The 22,287-nt window shown below is 41.7% G+C and overlaps 1 protein-coding gene across 4 annotated transcripts in view; it reads left to right on the top strand.

Moving 5' to 3' along the window:
- Nucleotides 1-18,285, top strand: part of MYLK (myosin light chain kinase) — a 66,008-nt gene extending 47,723 nt beyond the window's left edge. For 3 of the 4 annotated variants that reach the window (XM_032946101.2, XM_032946098.2, XM_032946102.2), the window contains exons 22-33: nt 44-200; nt 2,587-2,889; nt 3,562-3,594; nt 3,698-3,794; nt 3,959-4,162; nt 4,301-4,518; nt 5,268-5,391; nt 5,737-5,889; nt 6,577-6,700; nt 7,236-7,365; nt 7,716-7,856; nt 8,178-10,488. In XM_032946101.2, coding sequence (XP_032801992.2) covers nt 44-200; nt 2,587-2,889; nt 3,562-3,594; nt 3,698-3,794; nt 3,959-4,162; nt 4,301-4,518; nt 5,268-5,391; nt 5,737-5,889; nt 6,577-6,700; nt 7,236-7,365; nt 7,716-7,856; nt 8,178-8,383 — 1,890 coding nt within the window. In that variant the 3' untranslated portion in view covers nt 8,384-10,488. Of the gene's footprint in view, nt 1-43; nt 201-2,586; nt 2,890-3,561; nt 3,595-3,697; nt 3,795-3,958; nt 4,163-4,300; nt 4,519-5,267; nt 5,392-5,736; nt 5,890-6,576; nt 6,701-7,235; nt 7,366-7,715; nt 7,857-8,177; nt 10,489-16,600 lie in introns of those variants that run through there. The other variant, XM_032946103.2, reaches the window with a different exon arrangement.
- The last annotated feature ends 4,002 nt before the right edge of the window (nt 18,286-22,287 follow it).

The following is a 22,287-nucleotide window of genomic DNA, read 5'->3' on the forward strand; positions in this document are numbered from 1 at the left end:
GGTGCTGGCTGACGTGATGCAATCCAACGTTTTTGCACGCCAGATTGCTGCGGGTGGGCGGCTTAAGATTGAGACGAAAGATGCAAGCAGCAGCAGGCTCACCATTTCCTCGTCGCAGCACAACGACTGCGGGTGCTACACGCTGGTGCTGGAGAACAAGCACGGGAGCACCCAGGCGCTCGTCGGTGTCACTATCGTCGGTAGGAAGTGGTGCACAGCGGCCGTACGTCACCCGGTGGTGGCACTGGGTGTACGCGAGCTTAGGGAAAGTTCAGGACCCCCCCACCCACCCCACCCCACCCCGAGTGGTTCAAGAAGCCCAGATTCATATAAAAAAAAATAGGGGTGCAAGCAAAGATTAGCTCAAAAGTAATTTCGTAGGAACAATGAAAAGCTTGTGCTTCTAAAAACAGTTTCAACTGATGTTAATTATAATTGGTCTATTCACGTAATAATTTCACACAACTAGAATATCGGAATAGGTTTTACCCTTTTAACTGGCACAAAAACTGACACCTTTATTCAAGGCATCATGTTTGCAATAACCACAACACAAGCAGTCAAAATGCAAACAAAAAAGACAACTCTGATAATAATATGCACTGTCCTTGAATTTGATTGGTCCACACCCGAGACGGCTTTCCTTAGAGCCTAGTCTCCACTGGTGTTGGACCAGAAGACGCCAAAAGGCGTACAACTCAAAAACAGCGCACTATCAGAGTATTGAGGGCTCGGGGTGAGCATTTACATTATGAGACCTCCTTGCCAGTAACAAGATATAGGAATAGGTTTTACCCTTTTAACTGGCACAAAAACTGACACCTTTATTCAAGGCATCATGTTTGCAATAACCACAACACAAGCAGTCAAAATGCAAACAAAAAAGACAACTCTGATAATAATATGCACTGTCCCAAGGAAAAAAAAGACAACTCTGATAATAATATGCACTGTCTTTGGGACAGTGCATATTATTATCAGAGTTGTCTTTTTTGTTTGCATTTTGACTGCTTGTGTTGTGGTTATTGCAAACATGATGCCTTGAATAAAGGTGTCAGTTTTTGTACCAGTTAAAAGGGTAAAACTTATTCCTATATCTTGTTACTGGCAAAGAAGGTATCATAATGTAAACTATAATATAATTAAGTTACATAGTGTTTGTAGTCACGTGATGCGTCCAAAGGTCATTTTTACTTAGGTCAGCAATGGGCTAGCACTGCCACCACACCACAAACGCCTCCGCGTGTGCATTACATGAACGCGCGTGTTTGTTGACGAAAGGTGTGCTTGTAACAATATAATTGTTGGCAGCTGTATTTTAGATTGATGCCATAGTTATAGAATTTAATACAACAAACGCAAATTATTCTTGTTATTCCACTTCTTGTGTGTGCCACCGTTTACACTTGTACAGACATAAACTGGTATTTCTTCTAAAAATAATCTGTGTCCATAACCCGTGAGCTTTTAGTGCAAGAATGTAGATCACTTTGTTAACCGAAGGCCATATTAGGAAAAGCATGACATGAAAAAAAATATATATTTCCCTTAGTAGGCTGTGAAAGCTCCTGCTCATGCCCCTGCTCATGAAATATAATGGACATGTAAACATTTGCAGATGCTCCAGTGGTTTTGTGCATATAATTTACACCTTGTAACAAACTGACAGCAACAGTGAGTGTCATTCTTTGTAGCCACGATAGCAATTGCACAAACACCGACTTTTGCACGTTCATATCATATATATGAAGAGCCAAATCAAATTTTGGTGCAGCTTATGAGGTGAGTGTTTGTGAACCTTTAAATGTAGCTTTTACATGTAATTATACTAAAAGCAGCGACTACATACGAGAAACCAAAGCTCTCCACTCCGTGCGTCATGGGCCATATATGGCTCTGCTCTCAGCATCGCTCTGAAGTGCACTGCTGCAGTAAGTGATGCACGTTAGTGGTAATGTGCTGTAAATGAAGGACATGGTTTACTGCTGGCCCTCAATAATTTGTGTGTGAAGTACAGTGGCATGGTTCACGTTTATCAAAAGATCAAAGACCCAAACCTCTAACCATCCAGGGAAATGTTAAAGTAACAAATGTGTTTCATTTATCTGGGAAGGTCCCACTGAATCTAAACACCTCATTTCAGCGGGGCCGTAAATTTGGCCGTTTGACCAATTGATTCACATGTATTTCGCATGACGGAGGGAGCCAGAGTACCCAGAGAAAAGTTTGCACATCAATGGGCTAACGCTCAAACGTCTGAGCAGACAAATTGACACCCCTTTTCCTTTTAGCGGCCACCTCAGATTTCAGCCAGGCACACGACCAAATCTTTGGAATCCACCAATCCCATCTCGAAAGCAGCAGCTGGATTACACCACCACCGAAATTCAGCTCACGCAGGGGTTGACAATCTGCGGATCTTTAAGAACTGCATGGCGACGTTATTTATTAAGGACCGTCTCGTATTCACATGCATTGCGGCTCTGAAATATTTAGTTATTTTTACCGAATTCGAAAATAATGGCTCTTCTTGTTATTTTGGTTGCCGATCCCTGAGCTAACGTAACCTTCCCGTCGCTGCTGCAGATAAACCGGAGCCTCCCGCGGGCCAACCGTGCGCCTCGGACATCAGGGAGAGCTCACTGACGCTCTCGTGGTATGGCCCCACGTACGACGGGGGCAGTCTCGTGCAGTCCTACACGGTGGAGGTGCAGGGCGAGGGGGAGAGCCGGTGGAAGGAGTTGACCTCCACGTGCCACAGCACCTCGTACAACGTGCAGGGCCTCGACCCGCAGAAGCAATACAAGTTCCGCGTGCGCGCCGCCAACATCTACGGCATCAGCGAGCCCAGCCAGGAGTCACCGCTCGTCTCACCGGGCATCGTCAATGGTGCTCCCCATTTTCTAACCTCATCGCCAAAGGAATGCTTATTTGAGTAACAATTTAAGCCGTTACGATTTAGCAGTGATTATACGTTTTCCAAATGTTGCCTTTTTTTGTTCTCCCTCGTGAGCTTATACGTACATTTTATATAACCAAAGGTCATACGCTAATAGGATGTTTCCATAGCATAATGGTTAACACACTGGACTTGCAATCCAGAGGTCGCCGGTTTAATCTCTAGGCGCGGCAGTTGAAACTATAGGCAAGCTTCTTAAACCATCCTGCCTCCGTCCACCCAGCTGTATATATGGGTATGCCACAGTTAATCAGTTGGTAGGTCACGTGGTAGGGCACATTGTGTTTACTCCCACCTCTTCCAAGATGTCTACCCAGCATGGGAGAGTAGGCCAAAATATTCACTAGCGGAGGCCCTTCCACCATCAGTGCTGTGAGCAAGCAATTGCAGGGATGCACCTTTACCGATACAGAATAATTTAAGTTTTTGCGCTGAATCTTCTACATTGTAAAAAAAAATGTTTGTCTAAACCAGGCCTCCATTTAAAAATTGTCACTGTGCCAATGAGATCACAGGAGAGTTTAAATACAGATACATGGTGGATTGATGCATTAAAACACTTCAATGCAATAATATATTTTGGTGTGGTTGTGTTTTTATAGCAGTTAAAGCAGAAGAGGAGTTTTCAGATGATGGTTCGTATGAACACTTTTTTTGGCCTAATGCATCAGTTGTTCTTTACATACATGATTGATATAATGCAATAATTTATACTATAATGAGTTATTCTTTTCCTAGATGAAAAGGAAAATGAAACTCGTGATTACGGACACGTTTCTATCAATCCAAACAAGAAATTAAACGATCTCTATGATGTCAAAGAACGCCTCGGGACGTAAGTTTTATTCATTTTATTTTTATATGGAACAACGTTTTTACTTATTCACAAACACTTATAACCATCGCATTATTTTGGTATATGCAGTATAACTTGATTGTGCCATATGCTTAGTAATGGGCATTAATGCACAGTGGGACGCAATTGTAAACTTTTAACAGGGGACGGTTTGGACAAGTTTTCAAACTGGTGGAAAAGAAAAGTGGGAAAACCTTTGCAGGAAAGTTTATAAAGGCCCTCACAGCAAAGGACAAGGAAAGTATTCATCAAGAAATTGCTCTTATGAACTCGTTGCATCATCCCAAGCTGGTCCAGTGTGTTGATGCATTCGAGTCAAAAACAGATATTATAATGGTGTTGGAACTGTAAGTACCAGTATTTCATCTCCATATACCTTTATTGCACAATTATTGAAATGCGTAAACAATGAATAACGTTGACATGGCTTGCGTGGCCGCTGTAAAAGGTAATTGTCGTTTTGTTGGCATTGGACGTGCAATCAGAATTTCTGGAGGGGAGCTTTTTGAGCGCATCATCGACGAGGACTTTGAGCTGACAGAGCGAGAGTGCATCAAGTACATGCGGCAGATCGTGGAGGGGGTGCAGTTCATGCATCGGCAGGGCATCGTGCATCTGGACCTCAAGCCAGAAAACATCATGTGCCTCAACCAGACTGGCAATCGCATTAAAATCATCGACTTCGGGCTGGCTCGCAAACTGGGTAACCACACTCCAGCCGGGTTTCTTATGACGCACAAGACACGTGTTGTCATATATATGTCATATATATGACAAATATACGCTCTTTATTGTGGTTGTGCTGTGGAACTGAAGACCCCTGCCAGCGGAATGTAGAATTTCCACAAATTAATCAAGGCTTGAACACTTCCCCATGCTCGTTTGAATGCTTTTAAATGTTTGAGCATGGAGAGACGTTTAAATTAGACCATGCATGTGAGCATGTGTATTTGTATTGGTATTTAAACAACGCTTATGACCAAATCACCCTGAGTGCACCTCATCCTTGTCAAATCTCTCAGCCTGGATAGTGCTCGGATGGGCCACCACCGTGCACCTCAGGTTGTTATAACGCTAAGGATCTATATTGTGGGCAGTAGAGCGCAGTGCAGCAAAATCCACTGTTGTACTGTACTTCTATGCTCCCAAGTCTATGCTGCCCTCCTTCACCAATCCACACTGACCAGCATGGAGGTACAGTATGGTCAAATAAACCCCCGCAACCCGCATGATGTGGAGAGGCCCTCATCCAGCAGTGGAGTGACAAAAGAGCTGTACATGTACTGATACTATGCATACTACACTTTGCAATGTACAAACGCAACATGCCGGTGAATCTTTGTTGTACCTCTTCCTCAAAACTTGTATAATGTTCATCATCTACATTTTAAAACGCACACTGTCGGTGCCATTTTTCTAACGTACGTTCGTTACTTTTTTCTAATTTCAAAGAAAATGTCAAGAATCTGAAGGTCATGTTTGGAACACCAGAATTTGTGGCACCTGAGGTCATAAACTACGAGCCCATCGGATATGCTACTGACATGTGGAGCGTGGGTGTCATCTGTTACATACTGTAAGTCCGTTTGAGACGTTAATGATTGATTTTGCTCAGTTAGATTTAAAGAGACGCAAAAGTTGTGCTCACAACTCCCATTATGCCTTGCATTGCATACGTGTCATGTGACCACCACATTGCGTATACAATACACTCGGCCTTGTTTCCGAGCACGCCTTTGTTGTTAAATATAACTGTTTCCGGTCTGCATACATTTTCCACATTGTGATGGGTTTTATCCTCATATTTTACGGAACATATTTAACACATTCCTGGTTCGTTCAGCACTGCACACCTCTCCCTGCACGAGTTTATTCAGTGGTTACCGTCTTCACCAAACGTTCACTGTTGCCTCGTTTGCAGCGTAAGTGGTTTGTCCCCATTGATGGGTGACAATGACAACGAAACCCTGGCAAACGTCACATCGGCCACGTGGGATTTTGACGACGAGGCCTTCGATGAAATATCTGAAGATTCCAAAGACTTCATCAGTCACCTTCTACAGAAAAACATGAAGTAAGGTATTTCTTTGTGCGATTTCATTTGTACGTCTTTACTTTTTGCCTTCCAATTGCTACAAACGTCGTGGTTGGTTTTTTTTGCATGTCTGTAAAGTGTTTTTGTACAAATCTAAAATTAAATAGAGACACAATGAGGATATTATGTAACAAAAATGTTTAATGAAAATTAAATAGCTTTTGAAAATGAACGAGACCAAAAATCACGAATATGTGACCGGGCAGTACAGTAAAAGTCAATAACCTAAGCAAATTAATGCATTTAACATTGTGCTGCCTTAACACCAAATCACCCAGAATGTCATCGATCTCATCGGATCTCCGAAGCTGAGCAGGGTTGATTCTAGACGGTGCCTGGATGGGCGACTACTGTGCATGACAGGTTGACGTAGGTGGTGCTACAGAACTGTACGACGTGTTGGTCAGGAGAGGATAGTACGGTAAAATGTATCGTTGTACTGTATCGATATGCTCCCACATCTACGACGCTCACCACTTCCATCAACCCACACTGACCAGCGTGGTGAAGTATGGTCACGCAGATTTACTGGCCCAGAAGTAGATTGACACAAAATTAGCTGTGCATGTACATGTCGTCTTGTGTTAGCCGCCCCGGAATCTACAGCACTTTGCATGCGATTGTACCCGTAGTGTTTTAAGATTCCTGAACTGATTCTTTTGCCAGGGAGCGTCTGACTTGCACACAATGTGTGGAGCATCCCTGGCTGCAGATGGACACAGAGCACATGGCAGCCAAGAAGCTCTCAAAGGAGAGGATGAAGCGCTATCTCACCAAAAGGAAGTGGCAGGTAAAACGCGGTCCAGCAGCGCCACGGTTTAAATTATAGCACTGCAAACACCGCAAGGGGATACCCCAACAAGTGTATTATTGCTCCCGTCCTCCGAGTGTTAATTCCAAGACGCATCCTTAAAGATGTGAAGTATGAGAATTAAATCAAACCTTACTAAGGTAATCATACTAGGGTAATGTTTGTTACTAAGGTAAGATTTGTTAATTAGTGATGGCGGGTTTATATTTACGCGATTTAACCCAAACACCTCTATTATGGAAAAAACATACGTGTTTTATTTTTTTGTTTTCATGAAGCCATTGTTATAGCTAACGTTAGACGTCGATTTTTCATATGTACATTACAACGTTGCGTATCTGGCTCACTGAGGATTGAGGTATAGTCGGATATGTGAAATGGTCGGATGTGTGAACATACATTTTAGAAATTACGGTTCCACCATCATGCAATGCATTTTTAGCATTTAAACACACTCGTAAGTAAAAAAAAAATATTTCTGAATCGGTGAGATGTTTATATTTTGGTCTGACAGAAAACTGGTAATGCTGTACGTGCACTTGGGAGACTTTCATCTATGGCGATGCTGGGGATTGGTGGTAAACGAACTTCTGGTGTGTCTCCTCCCAGCCCAAAATCTCCACCTGCCATTAACGATGTATCTGGTAAGATGAGATCAAGCTTTGTCACTTATGTTTGCACAAACATGGTTAAATGCTCAGAAGGCCACTTGGGGTAGGGTATGATCAAAAAGCCTACCTCATATAATACCGGTACTGTCTTTTCAATTAAAGGACATCTGAGACTTGGGTTTTATTAAAGGAACAACATTTAACAACCGTCCATATTGCCATTGTAAACAAATAAGGACTACCTAAACACGTTTGCAAAAAGCTGAGCGATGTCCATTCATACATCTCGGTTTGAGCTGATAATGGATTAATGTGATTGCACACTTGATTTTAGCAATTGTAAAATAACTGAAGGGGTTTGCTTTCCTACTGTGTCCCCCTAGTGACACCAGATTCACCAACAGTGAATCCACTCAGCCGCGTTGCGGAAGAAAAATCGAAAACGAAACCATACTTCAGCAAGAAAATGAAAGATGCCAAAATGGTGCCAGGCTCGTCAGCTAGGTTTGAGTGCAAGATTGAAGGTCATTTTTATCTTATTGTTTTTACTTGGTGTTGTGTGAAACATCGTGCACTTATTGTAAATGAATCACACGTACAAAATAGACACTGGGGAAATAAACTTGTCGGAATTCATCACATTCCCAGGAAAAGTTTCAGTATAACGTTTTGAAATGACGTGTAACTTATCATATATACGTGTAACCGTCATCATTCTTGCTAGATTGACTGTTATGCTGTTACAATGTTTTTTTTAATTCAAATGGACACGTTTGTTTTTGGGTTTGGGATAGGTAGCAAACCTTTAGTCCATCGTACTCAACACCTCCTTTTTCCTCTGCCAGGTTACCCAGACCCCGAGGTGATCTGGTTCCGGAACGGGCAGCCTATCAAGGAGTCGCGTCAGCTCCAGATCGAGTACGACGAGGAAGGCAACTGTTCCCTCATCATAACGGATGGTTCGGAGCTGAACGGCTCCACCTTCATTTGCAAAGCCATCAATGGCCTTGGTGAGGCCACGTGCTCTGCGCGTCTTCTCGCCAATAAATAACAAAATGGGCGGCGCAACGAGCAATAGAAATAGTAACACTGAAATAATGGTTGAAAAACTACAATTTGAGTTATTTTATCCTCTCACCACGAACACGCTGAGAAAAAAATTGTTAATATATTTACAGGTAGTTTAAATATATTTCTGTTAAGGTATGCAAGGCCATTATTTAAAGCTTCATGAAGAATGTACACAAATTATATGTTGGTAATGTTTTGAGTTAATTGCGTAATTGCTTTTTTTTTTAAATAGTAATCAAGCGATATTTCCCGGTGTAATGCGTTTGTATCTAATGTTTAGACCACTTAAAGATGGAGATTTGCAGGTGTTTTTTCATCCGTATTGGCTTGTGGTTTCTACAACATGAAAAAGTATAAAGCAGATTAATTATATTGCTAAAATATTGACTTTATTTTGCAACATGTTTATGAGAACAACTAAATTAGACTGTAGATAATGTTCCAAAATGGAGTTTGTCGTTTTAATGTTATTTTTACATTTACATTGTTTGCATCTTCATAAAGAAGTGTCTGAAAAAATTCAAATACGATGTGGAGATAATTGGGTAGATTATTTTAAGAATATTGTGTACACAATGCTACTAAAAGCCATCCACATTTAATTGTGGTCCAAAGTTCAAACGAAAAAAAAACTTTTGTATCTTCTATATTTGGCTCCTAAACATGGTTACAAAAATCATCTATATTTGTACAATATCTCTTCAGTATTCTTTTCTGTAATGCACACATAAATGAACTAATGCGGAAATAAAATAATTCTCGTTCTATAAATTGTATCATTGAGCATCAACTTGTAAAACATGTATGCATTCCTCTGTTTAATAAATGCACCATGTACTTATAATATTTGTTGTTTTACTCAGAAGATGGATTCTGATATGTGATGAAGGGGGTATGAGTTTAGGACAATTATTAAAGACTAGAGGACCCCTTGATTATATATGCATGTACTGCTATGTTTCCATCGAGAGCTGAAGTGCAAAGAGAAATCTGTCATGCGTAATTCTGCTGAAAGTGATACTAGGACGGCTGAAAGAGATTTGCTAAGCGAGTGTGTTGGTGAAGAGCAAATGCGATTTTGCGGTTTTGGTAAACGTGTTTTGCTGTTGGGAAATCATTTTCATCGCAGATTCCCCAGTGGGCTGTGAGGCTGGCCCACTTGGCGAAGTCGCTCGGGCTGATGCTGTGTGACGTGTTACGTGCGTCCGTGAGCGAAATATTCCCACAACTCGATAGCACCGTCATAGAAACATTTTCATTTGCATACATTTGCATAAATTATTTTCTTTTTTACTTAATTATAATAGTAGTGATAGTTCTAGGACTTACATTCTTGATGGGAATGTTTGCTTGATGCTACAGAACATTTCTATGGTAAGAAATAATGGAATTTTTGCAAAAAGTCAAATTTAGCACGCTGTTTTAGGTAAGGACAGGGTTGTTTAAATATGCCCTCAAGCTACAGTATGTACTTTTTTTAAACAGTTGTGCCTTGCAATAGTTTGATTTGAAAAACATAAATCCACAAATGTGTTTAGTTAACATCATGTTACAAATAAAACTACTTTTAGCATCATTGTAACTGGGACTTCACATTGTATCTTTTTGCATGAAAAGGGTACTTCAAAAATCTTATTTCCTGCGTGATATTATAATTTATGGTGTACATCTGTTTAATTTTCATGTAAAACCAGAACAAAAACACATTCAACGATTTTTTTTAAGTGAAACTTATCAAAAATGTCCAGTTACCAGTAATTGGCGGTAATGTGTATTGATGTTTGTCATCGAAAATAGCCATTTATTAGAAGCACAAAGCTTCAGTTTAATTGATACATATTAACAGCTTATACCAAATGGTTACATATTTTATACTAACAGATATTGTCAATAAATGCAAGTTTTACTCACAATATCCTGCAATAAAGTACACTATTTGACTCGCACCTGTTGTTGCATGTGATGCTTGATGTGTTTACAGTTTCTGATGAGTAGTCAAAATTAATATATGCAATATTCCATCAGATAATTTGTTTTCGCTACTTTATAATGGATTAGCACTTAACAATAAAACATGCGAATGAATGTCTTGTGATGCTGGCTTTGTTGTTGTGAATGCACTTTGGGTTTATTGAATAAAATTGGCCAGCTATAGATAATATAGTGTATTATCTAAATGTGTTCATTTGTGATTGACCAAATTTATGAATTTTGCCATCACTTATCTGTTTAAATCAAATGCCCAATGGCAGGCCGTTGGTACAAACTTTCTCCATTCTCTCTGAACCTGATCTTTCTTTATCATTTCACCGTAATACCCCCCTTCTTTTAATTTAAGCAAAAATCATATTTTTCCATCTCTTGGCCTCTTTCACAATACCCTTCCAGAAATGTATTTATCAAGCTTCCATCGTTACGATTGCCCAATGTATATATTTAGGGAAAAAATTGCATTCTTATTTAACTTCTCTCCTCCTTAACCTCCCCAAGAACACCTTCAATTACTCTTTTTGTCCAGTTGATTTCTCCACTCTCAAGTTTGAATTTTCTATACAGTCTTAATTTCAGCAGTCCTGCCAGTTGGACATCAGTTTTGTCAGGTGAGCAAACTTCCCATGGTTGCACTATGCCAAGCATTGCGTACACACAAATCAATGCAACTGAACCTTCTTCCACGGCACAGTAATGCACTGAGAGAGAAAGCTATTTGGTTGTCATGCATTTTTGACCAATCACAGGGACATTTCTCTGGGTACCCCTTATATAGCACTGTAAATTATTCAGCTGGGGTTCATCGTAATAATTAGTGAAATTTGAAAATGTCCAGCCGCAGCATAATATTAATTGCCACGTTCTAGTTGCTGTCAGATTAGGATCGTGATTTATTGCTCCGTATTTAATGTGTATTTGTCCTCATCCATCATCTGATCCCATCTTGTTATACCACATGTGAAGATGAGAACCAACATCTGCATGCACGGAGTTTTGGTGCAATTAACACGCACACCAGTATTCGTTTAATGCCTTAATGAGAAAATATAATCTGGAATAGATTGCAACAAAAATCCATAATTATAAGAGGCAGCGATGCGAGATAACTGTACTGTAAACATCCTCCAGCCAAATCTGGCAATTTTTTGGTCATTTTGGGACACCCACTCTGTGCGGAGTGCAGCACGCATAAACATCGATACAACGGATGTTACTTATTTACTTTCGGCTGCAGATTAAACAAAAGTTGGTGGCCATTATAGACAAAACCTGCTTATTTTTTGTCCATATAAATCCGTAACTTGACAGTTCGCTGACGTAGAAGTTGCCATTGACGTGGACAAGGGTGCGCTTTAGCAATTCCCATACATAGATGTGGGGCCATACAGCCTCGGCACGCTGCCTTCTTCAGCATACAAACAATGGAATACGCATCAAGGCTTTAGTGAAGATCGCAACATTTTTGCCATATTTTAAGAGGCCAATTGTTTTATTTTTTTGCTCAGCCTTATAAAGGTAGTTTTGTAACAATTGACGTATGCCACAACATAGTTTACTCATAAATGCTTAACTCAATCTCATATCTCTTTTTCAAGAAGGTCCTGCTTTTGGATGTTTGGCCACGTTTTCTTTTGCTGAATTTTTCTGTGTTGAGTGCCCAGATTAAAAATTAGAGAAGAAGATTGGGAAAACATTAAAACATAATAAACCTGTTTGCTGTACTGTCTCCGACAATACTGCACCTCTATGCCCATCGGATGCGAGTCTTGTTCAGGCTCAATCACCGCATGACCCTCCAACCCACAGTGATTGTGCAATCTGCATATCTCACTTGTGTGGAGTCACACAGGCTTGTGAATGTAACGCCACATGAAGTGACCTGCAACGTTAAACAGAATTATGGGTCGCATTCAGTTGTATACAAGGTAAGCAGGAAGTGTGTTACACAACACAGCCAAGGATTTTCAGAATAACCGAGATGGACGCGCGGAATGGATGCAAAAGGTCAACGACGGGCCCCGTTAACCCCCTTGATTTAGACGTCAGATGCTTTCTCGTTTCTCATGACAAATTGGGCGTCTGTCCAAATAAGGGCCAGTCGACATACGTAGATAGGGACTTTTCTGCAAGCAAGACCATGTTTGGGATTTGGTTTACATGGCCCAAAACTGCAGCAGCGGACATGCAGTCACATCGCTTGGTTTTAATTCGAGTCTATGCGAATCGGTCTGGAGCACACTATACATAACCGGTACGATATATACTCGGGTTATTGCAATTTGGCGATACTGCGATATATCGTACAATGCAAGATCCACCAAAAATCGTATCGTCCGTTGTGCAACATATCATTAGATCGTGATGATCGTTGCTCATTAATTGGTTCCCTAAAGTTTTAAATTCCTAACACGATATCCAGAATATAACAAACTCAAAACAGAAATTAAAATTTGTTAATAAATATATATCACACATTATACGAATACTTTATAATATTAATCGGACTAATTGACGGCTTGGTGATTATATGATATCACGACCTTCGGGAGTTTCATATTCAATTTACCTTATAGAATGAAAGCAGGACACAAGATCAACGCGCGGATGTTAAGATACAATTATTTCGTCCTCGGAAACTGATGTCGCGATAATCGTCGTTTCGTGACCCTCAATATCGTATCGTGAAAATTATATCGAGGCAAACTCTACTTTACATGTACTGTATACGTTATCTAACATATAACATACTACGGTGCACGAACAGTGGATGGGATGCTCCTTCTCATCCTTCCCACGCTGTTCGCAATGTCTAACCCCGTCAATCTCTGCTGCCTACAGAGAAACGGATCCACTCTTATCCTCTCTGTCCCCGTGAATTGAGTTGCTTTTTAGCCATAGCGGCATTTGTTCGTGTGATTTAACATGTCCTTCTCTCCGTGGGTGCTGCACTTTGTAGATTTCGACTCGATATCAACAATCTATAGCCCACGGTACACTTGTGGCTGTAGTATCCAACACGTTACCATGCACAACAGAAGATTGAAGAAGATTGTGCATGGTACCAGGTTGTTGTGCGTGGGAACAGTTTGTTGTTGTACGTGGTAACGGATTGGCAAAGTACGTACGGGGCTACGTGACGGGCAGCAGGAGGGTAGTACAAACATAGTGTTGTATGGTATGTCTATGCTCCCACGTCTATGCTCCCTGCCTTCAACCCGCACTGATCAGCGTGGTGAAGTATGGTCATATAACCTCCACCGAGCAGCGCAGCGTGGGGAGGCTGTCATCCAGCAAATGGACTGACAAAGGGCTGGATATGCTTTCGCGTGGTGTAATGTAACATCCACATGTCCTTACCAATATCCTTGCACATTCATATCCCCACCCCCTTCAATTAGGATAGCTGTCAAACATCCTGTAAGTCCCGCAGTGTGTATAAGCTAGAGACGCTAAAATACCCACGATGATGATTAACGAGGTAGTGTTACCATATATTCTTGTGTAATAGCTGCGGGCAAAGTGAAGTTTTAACCTCAGGAGTAAAACAATTAATCACGCGATGGGAGTCTTCTAAAAAAACACATTCTATGAAAGACTGCCGGTAAAAGTGAAAAAAGCACGTTTATATTACATTATATAAAAATGTTCATCGAAACTTTTGATCTTGCTTCTAAAATTGGCACCAATCCAACCTCAACAACAACAACAACAAGCATCAGAGGATACTCAAAAATAAATTACACTTTTCGTATTCCGCCAGCGGAATTTACTGAAAGTGAAAATCCGCGCGGGGGCCTCTGTGATGCCATGTTCGAAACTTTTATCCCTATATAGGCATGCCTTGTTGTGATCCATCTGCACGGGGTTCCCGTTTGCAGAGAAAGCCGGCATTCTCGCGAGCTGTACAGCCCCGCGGTGTCAGGGCGAGACACAGAGAAGGAGGAGGCATCCCCACCCAGACAAGCAGGGCAGCGCAGTCAGTCAAAAGCCCAAGGCGACCACCGAAACTTCTTCTCGACGGCACGCGTGCCCCCACACCGACCATGGCTTTTCGTGCTTTAAATCAGACGAAGCCCAAAGTGGAGCCGAGCCCACAGGTAGACTTCAGAGCGGTGCTAAACAAGAAGAAGACCCCGCCGGCCGCGGGGGCATCTCCCGACAACCACGTGAAAGCGAAAGAAACCCCCGAGCCGAAGAAACTCTCTGGCAACATCTTCCTGCAGCCGAAGCAGAGCCCCCAAGGCGAGCAGCCCAAGCCGCTGGACGCCTCCAAAACCGCGAAAGGCCACTTTGCTCCCAAGGTCAAGGAGGCTCCGGCTGTCGCCACCTCTGCGCCCAAGATCTCGCAGGCTCTGTCCGACGCCGAGGTGCTCGAGGGCGAGAAGGTTGTGCTTCAGTGCCGGGTTGTGGGTCAGCCGGCGCCCAAAATCTCCTGGACCGTGAACGGAAAGGTCGTCCGCCCCTCCAAGGACGTCGCAATCTCGCAGGAAGGTGCGCCGTGCCCTGTGCGTGAGTGAGCGTGTGTGTGTTGACGCAACTCGTGCCTTAGTAATAGAGTTTAAGTGCGCATATAAGCCAGACCTGGGAAGCTTAGCAGGATTGAGCATGGATAGTGCTTGGATTGGTGACCACCATGCGCAAAAATAGTATAACAGGCGTTGCTTTGGGGCTATAGTGGAAACGTCAATAATGCAGAGAAACACACAATTGTGTAGGATCGCTGCATAAAAATCACGGTTTTTTTCTGCACTGGCCCCAACCTTCGCCAACCCGCATTTACCAGCGTGGCGGAGTATCTATCGTTCGACAACTCTCACTGCCCGCACGGCGCATAGATATAGACGGAGAAGGGAGAGTGAGAGAGGCGATGATGGCACGTGGTTGAGTCGCGTCTGTTCGTCGATCCGTTCGACGTTGTCGACGCAGGAGACGCGTGCACGCTGACGGTGGCGAAGGCTGGGAAGGACGTCGCCGGCCAGTACGTCTGCTTGGCTGAGAACTCTGCGGGGAAAACATCCTGCAAAGCCAACCTCGGCGTGGTCAAGAAAGGTACGTGTGCAGAGGACACCCACCAGGCTCGCGTAACGGTGGACAGCTGATGCTCATTAGATTCGACTTTTCGGTATGCTTCATCACCCCCCACACACACCCCAACCGCAGTGCACATTTGCCAGATTCATTTGGAAATATCATGCGTGCATGTTATGCGGCTTGCCTTGCAACGAATGCAGAATGATTATTAATTCGGATATTTGTAGGGGGTTTTTCGCTGTTTAAATGCAGGAAGAAATGTAGAGAGGTAAAGGTGCATCCCAGCGATGTCTTGCTCACGCTCGTGTCGGCATACAGGCCCCCGGCACAAGCAAGGACTTAAGAGATTTCCTCTAGCGTTGAATGTCATACTCGAGTGTTATCAGTTTAAATGTCAGCAAAGGCAATGTCCACTGACTCAAACATTTAAGGTGCGTTTCAGCTTATGTAACGCAAGCGGCGAGGTGCCATCCATCCCTGTGAGTGGGTGGCCTGCAGGGCAGCCCCTGCAGGCCACCCAGTACAGTCAATAATGAGCGTGTCTTTACTCACAACCTTCCTGGCACAGCAGTGGCGTTTCAGCTGTCATCAGTAAATTACACACACCACTCTTTTATGCTCGCTCTGGTTTGTGTAAATAAATACTGTGTAAACATGATGGTGAGCACATGTCCTTGTATGAAGAGTATACAAAGGTATGCTAAATGAAATGGTCCAATTATCCTTGTTACTACTATGATTATATTATTCTTTTCAGAAGAAAAGAAAGAAGAACCCCCTGTTAAGTCTGATAATGGGGCTCAGCAAATAAAGCCACGTTTTACCAAGACTCTCCGTGATGTGGAGGTGGTGGAGGGAAGTGCAGCAAAGTTTGAGTGCAAAGTTGAAGGTGAAGTATAATTAAATGTTTTGTCATTTGAGAAATGCAGCATTAACCACATATATAAAAACACTGCATAATGGTTTTTAACCGTGATATTTTCTTACCCAAAAAACATTCACATCAGAGCATAATGAGTTGCGTGTTATTTCTGTTCCCAAACCACGTTAGGCAACCCTGACCCCGAAGTGACCTGGTACAAGAACGATGACGTGATCGAAGAAACGCTGCGAGTGCAGGTGGAGTACGAGGAGAATGGCACGTGCACCCTCACCATCACAGAGGTGTTGGCAGAAGATGACGCCCGGTACACCTGCAAGGCCGTGAACGCGGCCGGAGAGGATTCTTGTTCTGGTGAGCTGCTGGTGGAACTCATGGAGGTGGAGGAAGATGATGGAGGAAAGGAAGAGGACGATGGGGGGAACGAGTAGAGGCATGATAAGGGGAAGGCCTCTCTGCTCATACATTTCCACCAAAATGTTGCGCAAAGCAGAGCTCCGAAAGTAAAATAAGATTGTGCATGCGAATTTTAATCCCACCCCTACTAAGCCCAATTGTGTTTTTCGTTTTCGTTATGATGAGTAATATATGTCCACAGGCAGACCTTTTTACATTACAATTTTGGTGGAAATGTAGCTACATATAGCCGCTCTGTTTCAACATAATTCATGCTTTAGCTAAATATAGATGAGTGTTTTACTATTCAATGTAGTTTATTCATGCTTTATGCCGACACAAAATAAAACATGTACACAAGTTTATTGCTAGTTGGTATCCTTATTGCTAAGCTAGGACAGGTATCGCTCGATGTACGAAAGGGATGTGTTCTTCAAAAAACACGCCGTGAAAAACTAAATTTCGAAAATCGGAATCGTTATTCCCATGAATTCAATACTAAAAATAAGGAAATGTGTTTTGGACAGTCATTACATCTATACTCCTAACCTAAGATATACACATATATAATAGAAAAGTAACTATAAAGAACAGACATTAAAAACGATTGAATAACAATGGGTTTAAAACAAATATAACATCTGCCTGTTGGAATTCCTGGACAGGTGATGTGGATGCGTTACTGCTGCACTGTAAGGATATCGTGATGATGTCGCGGATGGATGTTACAGCCTCCCGGGTGCTTCTTGTTGGATCTTGTGGCACGTTCCATGTGAAATTTCGTTCACGCAGAAATTCGATTTCACAAATCGAAAAGTGTCCATAATTTGCCAATTGCGTGAACGCGAAATTTCGTAAATCGAACGTTCATGAATCAAGCGATACCTGTATTCAAATAGTTTCGTTATTTTACAATTGAAGATGCTAGAAAATAAACTATGAACAACATTAAAAGTTCAAGGGATTATGTGTCGCCTCAAAGTAAATTGTTTTGAGCAAATGTTTTCTATCCATCGTTAACCCGTTAAAAAACATACTTTATGGATCGTTAAAACATTTAAGATCGTTATAAGATAAACATATTTTTTTCCCTGAAGGAGTGAACTGTCATTAATGGGCAGCATTAAGGCATTTTGTGACGCTAAAACACTGAAGTTGTTACACTTCTGATTTGCATTGTATGAAGTGGATCATCTCTGCTCCTGGCACACCCAGGTACACCATACACAGTGATTCGTATCGCGATATCCCAAACACCCAGAAAATGCGACCAAAGTATGCCACTCCTAGCATTAACATGTGCACGTTACCAAACAGCAACCGCAAAATACAGACATACCATACCCCAGGGGCAACAGTTCATAGAACCAGACAGTGCCTGCACGCTCTAATTACGCACTGCGCATGTCTTAATGCAACTGCCGTGGAAGAAAATGAAAGTACACTTGTTCCATTATTGTGTAGACCCCCACACTTTTGTTTTTATTCTCAATTAGCATCTAAGGATCACGAAGTATTGTACGTGAGATTGTCTTCCCCTGCATTATGTAAGTGAATAAATAAATGAGCCTATCAATAATGCATTTAACTTTGTGAATGCTGTTGTTTTTTCCTTCTGTAACAAAACTGTCGATCAACAATTTACATTATATAAACTTCAGAACTTTGTTGTCTCAACAAAGTAGGTTAGTCCACGTGTTTGAATAAAATATATAGTCTTATGCATGGACAATATTCCCTTGTCTTGTATATAAAAGTAAACATTTCCCTAAAAGGGGATCCACTGTACACATTTTGTGAGAAATGCTATTCCGAACCACTAAATGAAATTATTCTTTAGTCGCCGAAAAAATAAACTGAGGATAAAGCCAAATTCCTTCCCAAAGTGTTATAGCTATTTGCCTGTCTTGTTACCATAAACTGTGAATGAAACGGTGTATATGGTACGTCTAAGACGATACTGGATGATGTGCAATTCGCTTTAAACACAACCGCATTCAAGAACGTTGCTATAAACGTGAATCGGCATAAACCCTACATTAGACACTGTATTTGATGCTAAACATATGTAACCTAATGTCACTTGCAGCGGCACAATGCATTACACATTTACAGATCAACAATTTATACAATACTGCTCTTACAATGCGACTTGTATCACTCCTTTTATCATTAAATTATATAAGTTCTGCACAGAACGTATGAAAGCAACCAGAGCTAGCTTTGTAAATGTTTATGACATCGGTAAACAAAGTAAAAAAAAATATTTGAAGCAATGCTCTAAGAGTAAATGTTGTTGGTACAAGAATAGCTTTGTTAGAAATGTGTTCGTATACAGATGATAGCGGGGTTTAGATCTCCCACAGTGTAAGTGTAAAAAGAATTAAGCAAGATATCCGTTTAATTTAACAGTTGTCATTGCAGTCGTGCAATCCTGGAGGCCAGTCCTTGGTCACCAACGACAGATTTCAGGGACAGTTTTGAAGTCTTTGGCCTTGGCTTTGTGAATCCCACACCAACCCACGTGCATTCCAGAGCCACCTGTGAACGGTTAAAGAGGGAAAGTCGCAACCCTGCCATTGATTGCTCGTGCCAATGCTGTCGGAAAGGGAACCAACACTCGACGGAGCTTAAGAGAACCGCTCGAGAGGGTAGTTTTGGTCTACGCTCCCATGACAGTGGCTTGACGTCTGAGAAGAGGTGGGGGTGCCCACACTTGACCTCACCAAACACGACCTGCTTCATATACCAACTCTGGTGTAACCCATTTATATTGCTGGGTAGACGGCCACTGCAACGCGCACTTTCAGATGCACTTCTGCGGCCGTCTGGAACACTCTTCCGATATTAGGAAGGCACTAGAGCGATGCACTTATAAATCAGCTATATTGAAACGAATTTCTTTAGGACTGATTTTTGTTGTGTTAGTTTGTTGTCCTTCCCCCGTACCACCGAATAGCAAGGTTGTCTACGTACGGTGTGAAAGAAGTTCAAAATACATTCGACTTACAAACTTTCAGAGATACAAACAAACCTGTCCGTATGTCCAGTTAACTTTTCGGACCGAGAGCCGTAAGTTAAACTGCCGCGCAATAGATGGTGGTGGTGGTGGCATCTACATCTGCAGAACATAAAGAACCAGTGCCATCTACGTACATCTACAGGAAATTAGAAAATGTTTAAAGCCATTCCCGTGTTTAGTGTACATGCCGTAGAACACGTTCGGAATCGACAGGAGTAAAGTTGGACTTACGAACAGACCTCTGGAACCTAACTCGCTCGTAAGTAGAGGAGTCCCTGTACATACCGAGGCGGGGCAATGAACGAATCGTGCGCCATTGTTTTAGCGTCGGGTTTGCAGAGGAAATAGGCGAACCACCTGTACTGTCTCAATTGAAATGTTTACATGTCACAAAATCCACTGCAGAACAACTCATTAAAGGAAAAATAAATATGATTTTTTTTAAAAGCGAGACAAAAACAATTCCAATAACAAGTTACATTCCGGCAGTGATTCGTCTGTAATCTGCAAATTAAACTCTAGAATATTGGCAGCAGGATAACAAAAAAATGTTCAAATGTCTCATGTGCTTGACAAGAATATGCTGCTTAAAGGAATGTTGGGTTTAGGTTGTTGATTGCAATCACGTAGACACATTACAATACTGTATATGTGTGTTTGTTTACATTATTTACTAAGTACAGCAATTATTTCTTTGTTTATATAGGTTGAAGTCACGCTTGCTGAATACTGCATACAGTGTTGTTCATAATTGTTTGACACTGTTGTGTATGATTCAAGGAAGTACTCGTGATTATTTTAATACAAATAAACTGCGCATGCATATGCAGCACTGCATATCCACACAACGCGCTTACATTATAACAGCTACTATTGTGAAAAAAACACTTGTTGAGGCAAAATGTAACATTACTGCGGTTTAAGATACATTTTTGCAGCTATAACCATCAAAGCAGCAAACTATAACTTTTATATTATGTATACCCACTCAATAATATTTTACAACCGCAGCAAAGGTGGGCCCGAAAGGGATCGAATAATAATAATATACATCCCTTTGTTAATCCACTGCACGATGAAGGCCTCCCAACACCATGTCGGTAAGGGACATTGTTTGACCATACTTAATCACGCTGGTCATTGTCAGCTGGTGATATGAAGCACAAGCAGGACTCGTTCAGACTTCACTTGCTTCTGATGGCTCAAAATCAAACTCGGGCCATCCGCTACATGGCGCACTGTGCTATAACCATTGCACCGATTTTCCCCCTGGGCCCTATCACATTGTAACTCGCGTCTTGTGCATGACAGAGTCTCGAAAGTGCCTGCATGAGAAGCTATTAGGCAGCGTTGGCCACTAAAGACAGACGTACGGGATGGTTGGCCTGTGAAGTAGGTAATGTAAACACACATGTGTTTGTGTTCATGGCATGAATGCAAGGGAGCCTTTCCACGAAGCAGTTTTTCCAAACTGTACCACCTAGGCAAGCCCCTGTGCATCCAAATATTTATTACTTGGGCAATGACATGGTCTAGCGGTAGCACGTTCACCGCTTGTTTCAGATGTTCACGGTGCACATCCAGTGGTCACCCTGATTATTACTGCGGGTGTAAAAACGATAACAATACATGCCATCTGCTTCAAGAGTAGGCCACTTTGTGCAGAAATCAGTCCTAATTTACCAAATTAGAAAATTACCTACAATCAACGCCCTCTACTGGCAGGTGAATGTCCCAGGTCACTCTTCAAATTGTCTCTCTTGAGTTCTCATTAAGTTAAGCAAAATAAAATGTAAACTTCAACTTGTAATGATCTCACCCAAGACCATGCTTGATGGCGTTGGTGTGAGAAGGCCTTCACCCAATAAGTTGATAGAGAATAGCTGACGATGATGTTGATTGTTCTTAGGATTTACAGGCTTCAGGTCAGTATTCACTAAGTCACTTTGATATACGACATGCATGTCGCATTCCCAACAGCCTCCCATAAGGTTAAATCATAACATTGTGAAGCCCAGCTTTTACGAGTAATAATATAATTTGATCTTTAAAAAATACACAAATACTTGACCCTTCAATATTTGGTGACAGTGTGGGGGCCAGTGGTAAACACATATACTCACAATACATATGGGAGTCAACAGAGCAAATTCCCATGCAGGATTTCTTTAATAGCAGGAAATAGCTGATTTGTGATTAGGTTACAGTACACATGTTTTTGGGAAAGTTGAAGTTCTCAGACAGATCACTCTATAACAGCATTCACACAGAGTTGTGGGAGCTTTAATCATTACATCCGATGTGCAGAACCAGGGTCAATAAATCACACCGACCAGGGAATGCACTGAGCATTCAACGTGGTTTCACATCTTTGCATCAAAATGTAAATGGCAATACCACATTCAACACTCACATTATTGTTGTTTGCAATAATGATCACCCGATGGCAATACTGTTGACTGAGAGAAATCTTAAGGTTGTATTTGTAGGTTTACAATTTTTAAAAGCTGAAATAAAATTTTTGATGTAGTAGAATATAATGTTGTAATACAAGTTACATTGT

Source organism: Petromyzon marinus, chromosome 4 (assembly GCF_048934315.1).
Source record: "Petromyzon marinus isolate PM22_M1 ecotype Great Lakes invasive population chromosome 4, UKy_Petmar_22M1.pri1.0, whole genome shotgun sequence".
Taxonomy (NCBI): Eukaryota; Metazoa; Chordata; class Hyperoartia; order Petromyzontiformes; family Petromyzontidae; genus Petromyzon; species Petromyzon marinus.